Here is an 18,509-nt window from a genome sequence, read left to right as displayed (position 1 = left end):
TATTTCTTCTTGGGAAGACAGCCCTGCTTCTTCAGTTCAAGGTTATGACCTTTAAAATACTAGAGGAGGTTATTTTTATTTTTATTTTTTTACATGCAGCAATTCAGCTGACTGATTTCTTTCTACAAAAATAAACTTCCCATGTCACTCTACTTTCCTCTGTATGACCCAGGGATTCTCCTGCCAATCCCCCTCCCTGCCCTGGGGACATTTTGGTCTGAATATCACTGTGAAATTTACCCAAATCCTTTCTTCTTCTTGGGTAGGATTGTTTGTCCTCTGCTCCAGGTGAATTTGCAAGGCAGGAAAGACAAAATGTGGCAGAAAAATCCAGCAGTGTGATGACAAAATCAGCATTATTGGAAGTTTAATTAAGTGAAAAGGGAAGAAACAAAAGAAGGTCTGTAGGGAGAAGGCAATTCTGGAGGAAAAACCCATTTATGGAAGCCCCCAGATTGGCCTCCAGGATGATTTTTTTTAAGTCTGTGATTTCTAGTTTGTTTTTCCCCTTTATTACAAACTTTATTTCATGAGTTCTGATCAGTTCTTCACAGGGTTCATAACCCTCAGGGTCTGTCTCACTGTCACGGTTTAACACTGGCCCGGCAATTAAACCAAATAACAGCTGCTCTCTATTAATCTCTCTCTCCTTGATAAAGAAAGGAGAGAGAACAAGGGAGAGAGACTGATGGGTTGGGAACTAAACCACACAACTTTAATGAAACAGTAATGATAAATAGGAAAAATTACTAAATCTATACAAATATACAGGAAAATGGAAACCACATTCCTCCTCCCTTTCCCCCAATAACTCTCACGTCACCACCCAGGCTGCAGGGCAGCCCTGGAAAGTCCAGGCTGGACTCCTGGAGTCAGCAGCAGTTGGGAGCTGGAGGCAGGAACACACAGATTCAGGCTGGCATGGATCAGGACCACAGGCAGACGAACGGACGGGATCCTTCCAGGATGCCGGGTGAAGGAAGGGAGGAAGGGAAATCAGGAAATCCAGAAGTCTGGAAATCTGGAAATCCAGAAAAGATCTGGCTTGGCCCTCGTGATGCCTCAAATTTATACTGAGTGTGACGTATATGGGATGGAATCCTCTGTTTGGTCAATTCTGGCATCTATCTTGTCTGTTCCTCCCCAAAGGAGGGCTCAGGTGGGACCTCTTTACTCCTTCTGGACGGTAAAATGTTTTCCTCAGAGCTGAGCAGTGTCCTTGGCTCTGCACACCAGTCTCTAGCAGTAACTATAAACATCAAGTGTTATCAGTCCTAGAAGCACACACTGTCTGAGAAACTTGCTGTTAATTTCAGCAAGTGCAACTACTTACAAGAGACTTAGCTAAAAGCAAAAGTACAAAACAGAAAATCACCTTTATCCTGGCCCAAACCAGGACACTCACTCATCCTGCTGTGAGTTCTGATCAGTTCTTCACAGGGTTCATAACCCTCAGGGTCTGTCTCACTCATCCTGCTGTGAGTTGCACCAGTGGAAGGGTTCAGGTTGGCAGCAGCCACAACACCAAGAGTTATTTTGGCAAATTCCCAGTCAGAAAGATGCTTTGGTTGCTTGAAACATTTTTTTTCCCTGCTTTTCAGTCACACACCATCACTGTGAAGCATGTTACCAGTCAAACTCTTATTTTTCATTTTCTCAACTCAATGTTACCTTAAATTCTGTTTTTCCTCCACATTTTTTTTCTTTTTTCCTCAATTACTTGCTCTTAAAAGCTTTTAAACCAATATTTTTCAGTTTTATGCCTTTCCCTGTCAAGTGTAGGCCTATTTCAAGGGCTGTCAGACTGATTTATTTTTTTTAACATCCTTGAAGATGTTTTATTGCCTTGCAGCTTAAATTAACACAGACTTTATGTTCTTCTCCCCCCCCAGAGACTGAACGAGTGATAGGATTTGCATCAGTGGACCTTTCTCCTCTTCTTTCTGGCTTCCAGCTCATCTGTGGATGGTACAATATTACAGATTTCAGTGGGCAGTGCCGAGGGCAGATCAAAGTAGCAATTTCCCCTCTTCAAAACATAAATAAACTGAAAGAAGAAAAGCAGGCAAGGATCCGGAACCAGCCAGCAAGTTCCTCCCCTGTGGGTATCTGATTAGATTCCTAAAAATCACCACTGACTCCAAGAATTCTGAAATAATGAGCAAAAGCAGTAAATTCACAGAACTATTAGGGATCCAACAGTGAGAATATATCAAAACCATTTAATTCCTTAAGAATTCTGCTGGGTGTATCCATGGGAGCTGCAGTCACAGCACTCCTTCAACCCCAGGTCATGGAAACCTCCAGTGGGTTCACTCTGTTGTTGCTTTGTGGGGTTTTGGGGTTTTTATTTCAGAATATTAAGTGGGTTTGGGTGTCTGGGACTCTTGTCCTGTTTGCTGCTTTGGGTGGCAGCTGCTGCCCATCCTGTAATTGGTCAGGAAATTCCTAATTTGGCTGAAATCTCTTTTTCTGGAAGAGCTGCCATTCCTTGTGGGGTTTTTTTCTTTAATTTTGTAGCCTTGTCAGTGTTGCTGAGCTGTGATATACCCATGTCATGATATTTCCCTCATCCCATCAGTTTACCCCTTGGCAGTGTGAGGTGAAGTAACAAATCTCTCTGAAATAAGAGTGTTCTGAAATGTTACTTTGCCTCAGTGCTGGAAAATCCTTTGCAAATCTACAGCTATAGAGATCAATTTGTCTTAGCTCAGCAAAACACTTTAATTTCTCTGTTTTCTTCCTGTTGGAAGACTCATGTGTGATGTTCCTCTTTATTCCAGGTCAGTTTCCCAACAGTTCCCAGTAATGCTCCAAGCTTTTCCAAGCAGATGTTGAATACCTTGTCCAAGGAAGTCAGTTTTCCTGTTCCAGAGCTGTAAGTCTGCTGGCTATCAACAATTTTGATTATTTTTAGAGCTCAGAAATCTGCCTATTTGCAGCCTATGGAGTCTACTGAGAAAATATTAGACCCTAAAAGGACTTTGCCTCTGTTTGGGCTTAGAGGTTATATCAAATCCCCTTTACCAGTAAGAGAGTGGCCCCAGAGACACAAATCCTGAGGCATTTTCCTCTCTGCAAAATTATTTTTTTCTTCTCACTGTGACTTTTGCTGATTTTCCACAGCAGGATTTTACACCATGCTAAAACTGGCAGGTACTCCTTCCAGAGCTGTATAAGAATAAGGGTTGTGCTTTTATTTGGTTTTATTTATAAGAAGGATAAGAAATATACTTTAGAACAGAATATTTGGGATATATTCCCTTTTATTTTCCATGGATGGTGAATGGCAGTAGATAAAATGCTGCAGTACTGCACAATCCAGCACCAGGAGCAGCAGATATCCTGCAGCAATTCCTGCTTTCCAGCCCCAAAACAAGGATCAGTGTTTGTATATTTACTTAGCAACATCTGAGAGAGGATTTTGGTCTATGATTTATCTAGCATGCACAGGAAATGGTACTTTTGTAATATATCTCTTAAGTTTAGAGGGAGCAGGGGCCACTTTTTGGTGGGCTGAAGAGCTGGGTTGGCAGATCCCAGCTGACATTCCAATCTCCTCATCAGCCACTGTTACCCAGCACTGAGAGGGGAGCTGCAGTTTTATTTCAGTGTTAATCTGAAACAATAAGTGTCACACCCCACCTGGGGTGCTGTGTCCAGCTCTGGGGTCCCCAACACAAGAAGGACATGGAGTGAGTCCAGAGGAGGTCATGGAGATGATGGGAGAGATGGAACAGCTCTGGAGCCAGGGGGAGAGAGTTGGGGATGTTCAGTCTGGAGAAGAGAAGGCTCCAGGGAGCCCTTGGAGCATCTTCCAGTGCCTGAAGGGGCTCCAGGAAAGCTGGGGAGGGACTTTGGACAAGGGGATGGAGGGATGGGATGAGGGGGAAAGGTTTCATACTGAAGAGAAGAGATGGAGTTGAGATCTTAGGAAGAAATTGTTGAATTTGAGGGTGCTGAGCCCCTGTCCCAGGTTGCCCAAGGAAGCTGTGGCTGCCCCATCCCTGGCAGTGTCTCAGCCCAGGTTGGATGGGGCTTGGAGCAACCTGGGCTGTGGGAGGGGTCCCTGCACATCCAGGGGTTGGAATTCAATGATCCTGAAGGTCCCTTCCAACCCAACCCAGTCTGGGATTCTATGAAACCAAGAGGTCTTTTAGTTCTAACTGATTTGAGCACAGTTCCAAACAGTGTTAGAAGAGAGTTTTCCTTGCATCTTTTAAGGACTATTTATTAATCAATGAAAGATCATTCCTAGCAAAAGGGAAGGAGTTTCTTTTCCCACTCCTGGCTTCTCTGTCCATTACAGGGACTTTGTCATGAGGACAACATTCCCTTCAGAATGATGTACAGAACATATTTCCAGAATTTCTCCAGCCATGTGGCAGCTGCCAGCACATCTGCTGTCACCAGGACCTCCTCATGCAGGAGGTGCCCTCAAATTAAAGCTCTTGTGTTTTTTCCACCTTCTTCAGGTCCTCCAACATCCTGAGGATGGGGCTTGGAGCAACCTGGGCTGTGGGAGGGGTCCCTGCCCATCCAGGGGTTGGAACTGGAGGAGTTTTTGTGTCCCTTCCAACCCAAACCATTCCAGGATTCTCTTGATTCCTGATGACAGGGAAAGGGATGGTTTCATCCATCACTGCCTCTCCCATGCATTTAAACCTCTTGGCTGTTTTTGGCTGGCAAACTTCTCACTGGCAGAGATTTCAAACTGGATTTTTGGGGGGTTTTTTTGTGGTTAAACACAGGCTGAGCAGAACCACTCCTCCTGGCACACACACCCCTCGTCACCAGGAGCACGTGCAGAACATCCGGAGATTCCACGAATCCCTGCAGGAAGCAGAGGGAAAAGCTCTCCAGGTGCCAAAGCTGGATTCCTTGTCACTGTCATCACGTGCTTCTCTTCTCTCTGCTCTTAGGTAAGACAGAGCCAACATCCAGGTTATCCCAGGTCCTTCAGAGCCTGAAGTTTGCAAAGCAGAGCTTGGAAGTGAAGAATTAGTGAGGAGAGGCTGAGGGAGCTGGGGGTGTTGAGGCTGGAGAAGAGGAGGCTCAGGGGAGAGCTCATCACTCTCTGCAACTCCCTGAAAGGAGGCTGGAGCCAAGGGGGGGTTGGGCTCTTCTTACAAGAGGGCATGGGCTTAATTAGGTTGGATATTAGGAAAAAATTCCTTACAGGGAGGGTGATCAGACATTGGGATGGGCTGCCCAGGGAGGGGGTGGATTCTCCATCCCTGGAGGTTTTTAAGAAGGGGCTGAATGTGGCACTGAGTGCTCTGAGGTGGTTGTGGATTAAAGGTTGGAGTTGATGCTCTCAGAGGTCATTTCCAAGCTGGGTAATTCTGGGATTCTGTCTCCCACGATTTTCCCTGGGGAGAAAGGGAAATCACTCTCTACAAGTCCCTGAAAGGAGGTTGGAGCCAGGGGGGGTTGGTCTCTTTTCCCAGGCAACTCTCAGCAAGACAAGAGGCCATGGTCTCAAGTTGTGCCAGGGGAGGTTTAGGTTGGAGATTGGAAAGAATTTCTTTGTGGAGAGGGTGATCAGGCATTGGAATGGGCTGCCCAGGGAAGGGGTGGATTCTCCGTGTCTGGAGCTATTTCCAAAGAGCCTGGATGTGGCACTGAGTGCCATGGGCTGGGAACCACGGGGGGAGTGGATCAAGGGTTGGACTTGAGGATCTCTGAGGTCCCTTCCAACCCAGACAATTCCATGATTCTATGAATTCTTGGCATCCAGTTGGGAAAGGAAAGGGAAATGAAAATAAAGAATTCCTTGCTCTACAGAAAGGATGGGAACAGGATGGAGAGGGTCCAGAGAAGAGCCAGAGGGTCCAGAGAAGAGCTCCAGGGCACTGGAGCACCTGGCATACAAGGAGAGGCTGAGAAAACTGGGTTTGTTCAGCCTTGAGAAGGTTTAGGGGAGACCTCATGATGTTCCAGTACTTAAAGGGGGCTACAAAGCAGCTGGAAATTCCCTGTTTCGAAGGAGTCCCATGGACAACACAAGGGATAATGTGCACGAGGTGCTTTATCCATCTTTGTACCTCTAACACACCTCACACTAAGTCAGGTGTCCTCTGTGTTGGTTTTCACAGACACAAGAAGAAGCCTCTGAGCATTTTCATGGTGCAATAAACAAGATGTCCTTCCCCAACAGGATGCCTTGCTCCTTACAGGGAGCTTTTTCTCTTGACTAGATTCTAAATTTAAGTCAGGTTGAAATTTCAGAAGATTAATATTTATTATCTGTAGGAATATAGAACTGAAAGAGATTTTCTGGGTCATTTCATCCCTTTCCCTGCTACCACATGCAATATATTATAAAATCCTTGGATCTTAAGCAGGTAGAAACCCTCAGATTTTTTTCAAGTTCAGTCATAAAGTCAGTGTTGACTTCTGTTGGAAGCTCATCTCAACTCTAACTCCTTTTATTCAGTAAGTTTTAAACTAGCTCTTATTTTTTTTAACTTCCTAAGTTTCATAGCTAATTCAGCTTTTGTTCTTGTTTAGACAGAACAACCTCCATACTTATCTACTGACCTGGTTTTCAGCACTAACCATTAATCTTGTACTTTTTGACCTCCTTTTTTTCTGAAATGATCCAAACAAAAGGGTTTTTTTGTTTGGTTGTTGTGTTTTGGGTTTTTTTTTTTGTGTTGTCTTACCCAATTTCTTACCACTGCTTACAGGAAAAACTTGAGTGAGCTGGATGAGGTTCAAAGATACTTCAGTCAGAAGCTGACCAAGTCTTTTCCTGACTTCAGTTATGAGAACACATCCAAAGCAAGTCAGGAGGAGCTGGAGGGTGCTCATCAGGGATTTATGAGCAGAGAAGTGGATCCCAGTGGCTGCTCTATTTTGGAAAAATCCAGTCAGTTGGTGTCTCAGGTCAGCAGCCTGATCAGTGGTAAGTTGTCACCTGCTGTGGAGTTTCTGGTTAGAAGCTGCTTTCAAATATCTTAAATTTTCTTATGGAATCAGGACCAGTTCCTGGTGTTGGTGATCAGCACAAGGAGCACAGGAAGGTGGGGTGGAGAAAAGGAGGATGAGGGGAGAACTTCTGGATCTCTGCAACTCCCTGAGAGGAGGTTGGAGCCAGAGAATGTTGGGCTCTGCTCCCAAGGAACAAGTGATAGAACAAGAGGAAATGACCTCAAGTTGCTAAGGGGAGGTGTAGGTTGGATATTGGGAATGATTTCTCCCTGGAAAGGGTTGTCATTCCCTGTCCCAGGCTGCCCAGGGCAGTGGTGGAGTCCCCATCATTCCTGGTGATGTCCCACAAGGTGACACACAAAGTGAGTCCCATAACCTGGGACAATAAAGATTGCTCTGCATCTTCCCAGGGATATTGAAGGGATTATTATGGGATCAGAGGATGGCTGAGGTTGGAGGGATCTCTGGAGATCTTGAAGGGCCTGGGGGTGTTGATCCTGGAGCAAAGGAGGCTGAGGGGAGAACTTCTGGATCTCTGCAACTCCCTGAGAGGAGGTTGGAGTGAGGAGGGGTTGGGCTCTGCTCCCAAGGAACAAGTGATAGAACAAGGGGAAATGACCTCAAGTGTCACCAGGGGAGGTTTAGGTTGGATATTGGGAACAATTTCTCCCTGGAAAGGGTTGTCATTCCCTGTCCCAGGCTGCCCAGGGCAGTGGTGGAGTCCCCATCATTCCTGGAGGGATTTCCAAGCCCTGGAGCTGTGGTGCTGAGGCCATGGGGCAGTGGTGGCCTTGGCAGGGTTGGGTTCAGGGTTGGACTGGATGATCTCAAAGGTCTTTTCCAACCAGAACAATTCAATTATTATGGATTCAAACTAGAGAGGGGAGATTTAAATGGGAAGTTAGAAAGAAATTCTTCACCATGAGGGTGCTGAGCCCCTGTCCCAGGTTGCCCAAGGAAGCTGTGGCTGCCCCATCCCTGGCAGTGTCTCAGCCCAGGTTGGATGGGGCTTGGAGCAACCTGGGCTGTGGGAGAGGTCTCTGCCCATGCAGGGGTTGGAACTGGAGGAGCTGGAAGGTCCCTTCCAACCCAACCCAGTCTGGGATTCTCTCCTACAAAGTTATTTTTGACATTTTGGGGTACAAAAGCAGCAGTTGTGCTTCAGGAAGATGAGTTTGCACTGGGGAATAGCACACTGCTGTTTCCTGAGCAGAACTGGATATTCATGGAATCATGGAATGGTTTGGGTTGGAAGGGACCTTAAAGATCTCCCATTTCCAAGGCCCTGCATGGGCAAATACCTCAGCACTGTGTGTGGCACAGCTCCTGGCACACCAGGGGACAGACAGAGCCCCTTTTGGGGACAACACCATCTGCTGTAGACCCTGTCCCAGGTTGCCCAAGGAAGCTGTGGCTGCCCCATCCCTGGAATCTCAGCCCAGGTTGGATGGGGCTTGGAGCAACCTGGGCTGTGGGAGGGGTCCCTGCCCATGGAATTGGGGTTGGAACTGGGTGATCTCAAATGTCTCTTCCAACCCTAAAAATTCTATGATTTAATTCATGGTTTTCAGGAAAAAAAAAAAGCCCAAATAACTCAGGTAAAAGATGAATTGTTTGTGCATTTACTGTGGTGTTTTCTGTCAACCAGACTTACAGACTATAACTAATAAAGAATCTCCCAATGTGCATCAAGACAGCAGCAGGAAGCTTGGACCCAACCAGAAGGATGAAGAAATCTCCCTGGACTTGGACTCCTCCAGTGTTTGCAGTGATACCCAGCAGCCATGGGCTTTGGGGAGCAGTGTGTTTGAGAGACACATGTTGCATGGATTGCTGGACAGAGCCATCCCTGAGGATGAGCACCCTTTGCCAGGGGACTCCATCCATGAAGGTGAAGGTTCTTGTCCTCTCCATCCCCACAGTGAAGAAGAATATGAAGAGGACATCATAGAACCACGAGCTCTGAATGAAATCACAACCCTAACAGACAAAACCAGTCCCTGGTCCAGTGTGCTCTCTGAAACAGAGCAAAGTGCAGCCCCCCAACCTCTAGATTTGAGGTCTGAAGATCAGCACTCAATGGATATGGATTTTTTCCAAAGAGGAAAGAGCCAACAGGGCAGCACCCTGCCCAGCATGCTACAAGGTGACAGCCAAAGCATGCTCACCCCCCTTAGCCCATGCTCCTTCCTTGCAGGTCAGAACAATCCTTGGAAGGTAACAAAAGGTTTCCAGAGCTTGAAAAATGGCTCTGAAACATCTCAGTTGTCAGAAGGGCATCAAAGAGCTGATGGCCATGGTGAAAATGGGAATTGTGGCAGGGACAGAGCACTTGACACTCAACCTATAGAGCAAAGTGTAGAGTTTTGTGCAGGCTCTGAAGAGCAGCTGGAATGTCCACCTGATGTTGGTTTGAGTGATCCAAAACCCACAGGAAAAGAGGAGGAAGAAAACAGTGAGGCTGTAAATGAAGATCACCAAGACAAGGAAGGAAGTGGTTCTGATGAGCTCTGTGCTCAGAGTGTGTCAGCCCAGGCAGGCTCAGGAGGAAACCCTGGAAGTTTTTCTGATGACAGCAGTGAAGAGCTACTGGAAGAGCCAGAAAAGTCTGAGAAATCAAAACTGGTTTTGTATCCTTTCCTTACACACACACTGCATTCAAGGAGTGTGTTCTCTTCCTTGGTTTAAGTCTCACTGGCCTCAGGAAAGAGAAATTCCCTGTGTGGAGCTCTTTCCTGTAAAACAGGGCTGGAATTGGTGACCTGGGAAGGGGTTGGAAGACCCTTTTGTGTTTCATACAATGTAGAGAGGACTTCCTTACCATTTGTCACCAATATATCCTCTGATCCAGGAGAGTTTTTTCATCTGGGAAGTTTCAGTGTATCTTCCTGCATTTCCCCCATGGTTTTCTCCATGTGTTGAAGCTCTGGTGTTTCTTCTCTATTAAAAGAAACACACTTTAATTTGCTTTTAAAATCCTTTCCCATGTTTTCCTGCACAGATCCCAGATTCAGTTTCACTAAACTATGTTGTCATTTTTCCAGGGTGAAGCACTCTGCAAATCTCTAAGTTCAAACTCTGCTAAAACAAGTTGCTGTCCCATGTTTTGTGAGGCCTGGTGAGAGAACCAAGTGGTCAGAATCAGAGAATATTGATAAAAATTCATGAGATCCACACTCTGGGATCCATCCAGAGCAAAGATTGTTCCTTAACAGTTCTGCTCAGGTCTGATCCACTTCTTCCCAACTTTTTCCTTCCACCTCAGGAGATGGAAGCCTCCATGAGACTGCTCAGCATTTCTTCTCATCCTTCCACAGTGCTGACAGTAAGTATGGGACATCCTTTCCTTTATTAGAATCAAGGAGAATCTTCCTGATGCCTCTTCTCACTCTCAGAGGCATTTTCAGCATCCATGGCTGCATCCTCAGTGATTTTTATGCATTTATGTTAATTACTTTCTCCATATACCCAGTGAAATTATCCTTCTCCTCCAGGGGGGGTCAGTGGAAGTGGCAGATGCTTTCTCTGCTCTTCTTTGTGCTTTAAGGTCCTAAATTTGGGGGATGCAAGCTGTAATTTGTGATTATGGCTCCAATTTATAGTTTTTTGATTGGGGTGAAACAAGGGAATTTGCAGCAGGAGAGCTTCTCCTTGAGGGGTATCAAATAAATGTTCTTCAACTGAGTGAACAGTGGAAGAGTTGGAGTGATCCCTCCTCACACAGAAAAGCAGCTCATTGCTTTTGCTCTTTCCCAGGTGCTTTTATGTGCAGAAATAATTATTTGTTACAAGAGGTTTGTAGCTCAAGTTGTTCTGAGGTCTGCCACTCCCAGAAATGATCAGAAAATCACAGAATTTTAGGGGTTGGAAGGGAGCTCTGGAGCTGATCCAGTCCAACCCCCCTGTCCCAGCAGGATCCCCCAGGGCAGGACACACAGGAACACATCCACATCTCCAGAGAAGGAGACTCCAGAACCTCTCTGGGCAGCCTGGGCCAGGGCTCCCTCAGCCTCACAGGGAAAAAGTTCTTCCTTCTCTTTCTGTGGAACTTCCCATCTTCCAGCTCCACCCCATTCTTCCTTGTCCTGTTCCTGGGCACCCCTGAACAGAGATTGTCCCCTTCCTCTTGCCCCCCAGCCCTCAGCTATTGATGGACATTCAGCAGATCCCCTCTCAGCCTTCTCTTCTCCAGCCTCAACAGCCCCAGGGCTCTCACTCTTTTCTTCCCAGCAGAGATGCTCAAGTCCCTTCCTCACCCTCCCAGCTCTCCCTTGGCCTCTCTCCAGTAGATCCCAGACTCTCCTCAACTGGGGAGCCCCAAACTGGAGCCAGGATTCCCAGTTTGGTCTCCCTAAGGCAGAGCAGAGGGGGAGGAGAACCTCCCTGGATCTGCTGGACACACTTTTCCTGATGCCCCCCAGGATCCCTCTTGGCCACATTGCTGAGCCCTGGGGAATTTCCTCTCCACTGGGACTCCAAGTTCCTTTTCCACGGAGCAATAACGAGCTGGTTCCTCTCCTGACCTATGAGCAAACCCTGCAAGGAACATTTATGCAATCAGAAGCAGCTTCCTTGATTAAATAGAGCAGAAAGCAGGCAGGATCCAATAGCTCTGAAGCAGAAACTACTTGAAATTTATAAACATGGTCACAGCCCAGGTAGAACACCTGACATTTTGCTGCTTTGTGTTGTGAATTATTTGATTGGGGTTTTTTATTTTCCTAATTTACAGTTTAATATTAATATTGGCTTTGCTTGAATTCCCTCTTTCTGCTGGAAACACTCTCCTGAAAGTGATGAATAATTAGGGAGAGTATTAACAAGGGACTGTTTGGATGTTACTGACCTTAAACCACCTGAATTCCAGGATTGGCTCCAGCTATTCCTTCACAGTGTCACTTGTAAGGGTCTCTTGGGACAGGATTTGGTTGTGCACCCAGCATCAGACCCTCTGTGTGGAAAACAAGGAGGTTTTTTGTGCCTGTGCCAGTGGCAGAGTTCAGGAGAATTGCTTTCTCATGGTTTTGTTCTGAGTGAGAGGCTTGAGGACACCACGTGCTGTCTCTGGGTTTGTTTGGTTTCTGCACAGTTCAGCAAACACCCAGACTGAAATCAAGGCTGAAATCTGAGCTCTTCTCCTCTGGAGCTCAGCAGTCTCCTCTCACTCAGCTGGCAAACATCTCTCTTGACCTCCCTGATGTTCCTGCCACCTTTTTTTGGCTTGCCTGACTCCTGCCTTTCCCTCCCTTCCTACACCACAGCATGAGGAAGCAGCAAGGGGGTGAAACAGGGTGTCCAGGTCATAGAATCACAGAATTGGGAGGGACATCAAGGATCATCTGGACCAACTTTGGAAGCTTGGAGCCTCTGGCCCAACATTTTGAGACAGAAAGGTCCTCTGAGCCCATGCTGCAGGGACACAGGGATCAGAGAAGGTGCTGCAGCAGCTCAGACCTCACCCAGGTCACCCTCCAGGGACTTTTGTTTTGCAGAGGACCATGAAATATCAGTTTCTCAGATGTTTTTTTTTTCCCAGTTACATCAGACTCAGCCTTCCAGTTCCTGAAGTTCTTCCTTGCTCTCCTGCCTGACCCAGCAACCCCTCTCCAACTTCTGCCACTTCTCTGGTTGAGCCAGCACCTTTCCTCCTTTTTCCTCTCAATCCTTTTCCAGGCAATTCCTGACACAACTGAGGGAAAACTCTCCAAGTTCACAGCTAAATTTAACACCACCCAACACACATCACATTTACTGTAAAGCTACAGCTCCTTTTCAAATGAGCCAGAACCATTGTATTGGTGACCCAGGTTACCACTCAGATCTTGCTTCTCACTCTGGTCCCTCTTCTCCCTCCTCCTCCTCCCTCTTTGCCTTTAAGATTCATATTTTCTGTGTTATTTTATATATTTTTTTTTTCACTGCTGATTTTTTCAGGGCAAAACTTTAATCTCTCCAGGTGTTGTTTCAACACAGAGGGAACTGCAGCATTGATTCTGCTCAGGGTTGGGACAACTGGATGCTAGAATGAAAACATTTTAATGTGATTCCAGTGATATTCTGGCTGGGAACCCCACATCAAGGCTGATAACCCCATATCAAAGCTGGGAACCCCATTCTAAGGCTGGGAAGCCCACATTAAGGCTGATAACCCCATATCAAGGCTGGGAACCCACATCAAGGCTGATAACCCCATATCAAGGCTGGGAACCCCACATCAAGGCTGATAACCCCATATCAAGGCTGGGAACCCCATTCTAAGGCTGGGAAGCCCACATTAAGGCTGATAATCCCATATTAAGGCTGGGAATGCCATATTAAGGCTAATATCCCATATTATGGCTGGGAAGCCCATATTAAGGCTGGGAAGCCCACATCAAGGCTGATAACCCCATATCAAGGCTGGGAACCCCATTCTAAGACTGGGAAGCCCATATTAAGGCTGGGAACCCCACATTAAGTCTGATAATCTCATATTAAGGCTGATAGCCCCATATTAAGGCTGATAACCCCACATTAAGGCTGGGAACCCCATTCTAAGGCTGGGACCCCCACATTAAGGCTGATAATCCCATATTAAGGCTGGGAATCCCATATTAAGGCTAATATCCCATATTATGGCTGGGAAGCCCATTCTAAGGCTGGGAAGCCCACATCAAGGCTGATAACCCCATATCAAAGCTGGGAACCCCATTCTAAGGCTAGGAAGCCCATATTAAGGCTGGGAACCCCACATTAAGGCTGATAATCCCATATTAAGGCTGGGAACCCCATTCTAAGGCTGAGAACCCCATTCTAAGGCTGGGAACCCCACATTAAAGCTGGGAAACCCATATCAAAGCTGGGAACCCCATTCTAAGGCTGGGAACCCCATTCTAAGGCTAGGAAGCCCATATTAAGGCTGGGAACCCCACATTAAGGCTGATAATCTCATATTAAGGCTGATAGCCCCATATTAAGGCTGGGAACCCCACATAAAGCTGGGAAGCCCATTCTAAGGCTGGGAACCCCATTCTAAGGCTGGGAAGCCCATATTATGGCTGGGACCCCCACATTAAGGCTGATAATCCCATATTAAGTCTGATAATCCCATATTAAGGCTGATAGCCCCATATTAAGGCTGGGAACCCCATTCTAAGGCTAGGAAGCCCATATTAAGGCTGGGAACCCCACATTAAGTCTGATAATCCCATATTAAGGCTGATAGCCCCATATTAAGGCTGATAACCCCACATTAAGGCTGGGAACCCCATTCTAAGGCTGGGACCCCCACATTAAGGCTGATAATCCCATATTAAGGCTGGGAATCCCATATTAAGGCTAATATCCCATATTATGGCTGGGAAGCCCATTCTAAGGCTGGGAAGCCCACATCAAGGCTGATAACCCCATATCAAGGCTGGGAACCCCACATTAAAGCTGGGAAACCCATTCTAAGGCTGGGAAGCCCATATTAAGGCTGGGAAGCCCATTCTAAGGCTGATAATCCCATCTCAAGGCTGAGAACCCCATTCTAAGTCTGATAGCCCCATATTAAGGCTGATAGCCCCATATCAAGGCTGGGAACCCCACATTAAAGCTGGGAAACCCATTCTAAGGCTGGGAAGCCCATATTAAGGCTGGGAAACCCAAATTAAGGCTTGCTGCCTTTCAGAGTTGTCCCAGTAATGACGTTGGGGTTTTGGGGGACAGGAAGAATTACTTAAACAATTAGAGAGCTAATAAATTTTTTATTGAAATACTTTGATAGATTTTTTTTTCCCCTCTCAACTCTCTGAATATTCCAAAATTGGAACAGACTCCTCTGGAAACCAGTTCTAAACAGAATAATGAACATTTGTAATGTGTAAATTAGAAATAACACTTAGAGGCAGATTCAGAATAAGAGGATTTTTATCTGTTCTACAAACTCAGGTGACCAGGAATGATCCAAACATCTTTTCCCATCCATGTTTCTTCCTGATTTGCTCCCATTTCAGTCCCAACCACTGAAGTTCTTTGTCCTTCCTCAGCTTAAGCAGAGAACAGAGCTCAGGTTTTTACCCACTAACTTCACCCTCCAAACCCACTGCACAGAACTGATGTTCTCTTTCATTCCCATGCTCAAAAAAGAAAAACAGGAAGAAAAAGTGGCTGTGTTCTTGTGCTCTTCACATCTCTTTGGGAGCTGCTGGCTGAGAGCTCAACTTATTTATTTGGTAACAGAAAATCCCAGACTGGTTTGGGTTGGATTGGACCTCAAAGATCCTTCATTTCCAGCCCCCTGGATTCCAGCCCCCTCTGGTTTCTCCCCTGGGGCTTTGGGTGCAGCTGGGTCCTGTTTGGTGCCTTGCAGGCCCTGGTGGGCTGCTCAGTGGCTGTGAGGACACTGGATGGGAGGCTGCTCAACATCCCCATCAATGACATCGTGGAGTAAGTGGCCAAGTGGCTTCAGAGGGCTCTTCCTGCAGAATTTGGTGGCTTAAGGAGAAGAATGGGAGCTTGGGAGGAATCTGGGCTGTCCTGTCCCCTCCTCAGGGGGAAGTTTGGCACATTCTCATTGTCTGAATTACTGAGGGAAAAGCTTTGCCAGCAGGTTTGGGGCTGGGGCTTGGAGGAAGAGGAGGAGCAGAGGCCAAGAAAGAGGGTTTGGTGTGGGTGGGATCAGAATTATGGAATCCCAGAGTGGTTTGGGTTGGAAGGGACCCAAAAGCTCCTCCAGTTCCAACCCCTGGATGGTCAGGGACCCCTCCCACAGCCCAGGTTGCTCCAAGCCCCATCCAACCTGGGCTGAGACACTGCCAGGGATGGGGCAGCCACAGCTTCCTTGGGCAACCTGGGACAGGGGCTCAGCACCCTCAAATTCAACAATTTCTTCCTAAGATCTCAACTCCATCTCTTCTCTTCAGTATGAAACCTTTCTCCCTCATCCCATCTCTCCAGGCCCTTGTCCCAAGTCCCTCCCCAGCTTTCCTGGAGCCCCTTCAGGCACTGGAAGATGCTCCAAGGTCTCCCTGGAGCCTTCTCTCCTCCAAACTGAACACCCCCAACTCTCTCCCCCTGGCTCCAGAGCTGCTCCAGCCCTCCCAGCATCTCCATGGCCTCCTCTGGACTCACTCCATGTCTTGTTGGTGTTGAGGACCCCAGAACTGGACCCAGCACACCAGGGGGGTCTCCCCAAAGCAGAGCAGAGAGGGAGAAGCCCCTCCTTTGCTCTGCTGCTCACACTCCTGGGGATGCAGCCCAGGACCTGGGTGGTTTCTGGGCTCATCTTGAGCTTCTCATCCCCCAACACCTCCAAGTCCTTCTCCTCAGGGCTGCTCTCAATCCATTCTCCATTGCTGAACACCCCTAACTCTCAGCCTGGCTCCAGAGCTGCTCCATCTCTCCCATCATCTTCATCACTCCAACACCTCCATCTCCTTCTGGTGTTGGGGGGCTCCAGACCAGGACCCAGCACCCCAGAGGGGTCTCCCCAAAGCAGAACAGAGTGGGACAATCCCCTCCCTGTCCCTGCTGCTCATGCTCCTGGTGAACACTGTCCTGAAACTCAAAGCAGCCTCAGGGGCCCTGCAGACCCAGCTGTAGCCCATTGACACAGATCTGTTTTCTGTTTCCATTCCTTCAGCACTTAGCACAAACAAACCCAACCCCTCCATCTGCTGAGCCACTGCCCTGAGAAGTTCCCCACTTTTCTGACCTTGAAACCCTCCCCTCACCCCCCCCCAACTCTGCACAACCCTGCTCAATAAATAAATCTGTTTGCTTTTCTCCCATCCTCCATCATTACCCAGCAATTGGATCATCCTTGGCTGGCTTAAATGTCCTGCCTCATGGCTGCCATTTCTATAAAAAGCAAAATGAAGTCTGATCTCCTCTGCCTGCATCCTCTTTCCTTTTCCAGATTTCTGCTCAACAACCCCCCCACCACCATCCCCCCATCCTTGGACTTTGTGGCTCAAGAGACTTGGAGTCTGCAACTGCTTTGGCTTAGAGCCAGCAAAGGAAAAACCCAGGATGAGCTCAGGTCCTGGATTGAATTGGCCAAAGCCTCTTTTGGAGGCAGAGGGGTGCTGTAAACAGGACACTGGAGATGGGTGCTCTGAAAACTATGCAGGAGATGAAAACCCTGAGGGGCTGAAGCTGGGGTAGCAAAGGAGCATCCTAAAAAACACAGCAATGATGCAAGGACCTCACTCAATGTTCTGTGGGGGAGGAATTTGCATGTTTCAAAGCCAAATATTCAGAGGTAAATATGGCAATACAGCTCTTCCCTGTGTGTATATTTATATTTATATATGATATATAAAGCCATATCCCAAAACTGGGGGTGAAGCTAAACCTGGAAGTGGAAATCCATATGGTTTCTGATCACCTCTGCCTCCTGTGTTAACTTTGCTGTTCAGATTCTCTTGAAAAGCTTCAATTTTTCTTTTGATTCACACCTCTGCATGTAGCAGAGCAGCAAGAAGATCTCCTAAACCTTTCCTACACCCTGGAATTGTCTCAGCCCAGGTTGGATGGGGCTTGGAGCAACCTGGGCTGTGGGAGGGGTCCCTGCACATGCAGGGGGATGGAACTGAAGGAGCTTGAACCAATCTGGGATTCTAGAGCTGGAAGTTCATTTTTGGGGAAGGTCCTTGGGGCAGAGAAACACATCTTAACCCTTCTGCACTTCTGAAAATTGCATGAAAATGGGAGGGAGAGGATTTTAGCCACTTTGACCTGAAACAGCACACAAGTGGGATGTTTTCCACTTGTTTACTGACAGCCAGGAGGGTACAAACTGCTGCTCAGCACCTCAGTGTCATCAAATAGCAGCAGCCACCTGCTCCTGTGTCCTGTTTTCACCTTTAGGGCACTCTGCTCTTCCAGGATCTGATGGCAAAATGGAAAGAAGGGGCAGCACTTTCTGCAGCAGCATTTCTGGCCAAGCAGCTCAGAAGTGGGGTGGCACCTCTGGATTGTGAACTTGAAGAACAAAGGAGAAAAAAAAAAACAAAAAACAAGATCTCATTCTGTTTCTCTAGAATCAATTTTAGAAATTCTTACAAGCAGGATGAGGTCATTTTACAGCCTGTTTGGGTCACTGGGTTAGTGCAAGCTAAAAAAAGAAGTCATTTCTCCAGAAATACTCAGCTGTGCTGCTGCCTCTGGGGGATCTGGGATTCTCAAGGCAGTTTTGTTCCCCTTTTCTTCTGCCCATGGCAAGGGGGGGTTGGAACCAGATGGGCTTTAAGGTCCCTTCCAACCAAACTATTCTGTGATTCTTCCCCTGAAATTCATCAGAATTGTCATTTTGGCTCAGTTTTGGCTCAGGACAACCATGTCCTGGGGTGCCTCCAGCACAGTGTCACCATCTGGGTGACAAAGGAGGTGATTATCCCACTCTGGGACAGCCTCACCTTGAGTCCTCTTTGCAGTTTTGGGCACTGCAGTGTAGAAAAGACATCAAACTGGGGGAGAGCATCCAAAAGGAGAGCAATAAGGATGGTGAAGGGTCTGGGGTGACCTGAGAGGAGATGCTGAGGTCACTTGGATGGTTCAGTTTGGAGAAAAGGAGGCAGAGAGGTGACCTCATGGCAGTCTGTAGGGAA

At 47.2% G+C, this 18,509-nt stretch overlaps 1 protein-coding gene across 5 annotated transcripts in view; it reads left to right on the top strand.

Moving 5' to 3' along the window:
• The window catches only part of C2CD3 (C2 domain containing 3 centriole elongation regulator), an 80,828-nt gene that overhangs the window by 56,842 nt on the left and 5,477 nt on the right, over positions 1–18,509 (top strand). For 4 of the 5 annotated variants that reach the window (XM_030464814.1, XM_030464801.1, XM_030464787.1 and 1 more), the window contains 6 exons: positions 1,893–2,101; positions 2,784–2,878; positions 4,752–4,922; positions 6,693–6,910; positions 8,585–9,566; positions 10,162–10,261. In XM_030464814.1, the coding sequence (XP_030320674.1) occupies positions 1,893–2,101; positions 2,784–2,878; positions 4,752–4,922; positions 6,693–6,910; positions 8,585–9,566; positions 10,162–10,261 (1,775 nt within the window). The remainder of the gene's footprint in view (positions 1–1,892; positions 2,102–2,783; positions 2,879–4,751; positions 4,923–6,692; positions 6,911–8,584; positions 9,567–10,161; positions 10,262–18,509) is intronic. The other variant, XM_030464808.1, reaches the window with a different exon arrangement.

The sequence above is a fragment of the Calypte anna genome, chromosome 1 (assembly GCF_003957555.1).
Source record: "Calypte anna isolate BGI_N300 chromosome 1, bCalAnn1_v1.p, whole genome shotgun sequence".
Taxonomy (NCBI): Eukaryota; Metazoa; Chordata; class Aves; order Apodiformes; family Trochilidae; genus Calypte; species Calypte anna.
The sequence above is the reverse complement of the archived record's forward strand: the minus strand, read 5'-3'. Positions and strand labels throughout refer to the sequence as shown.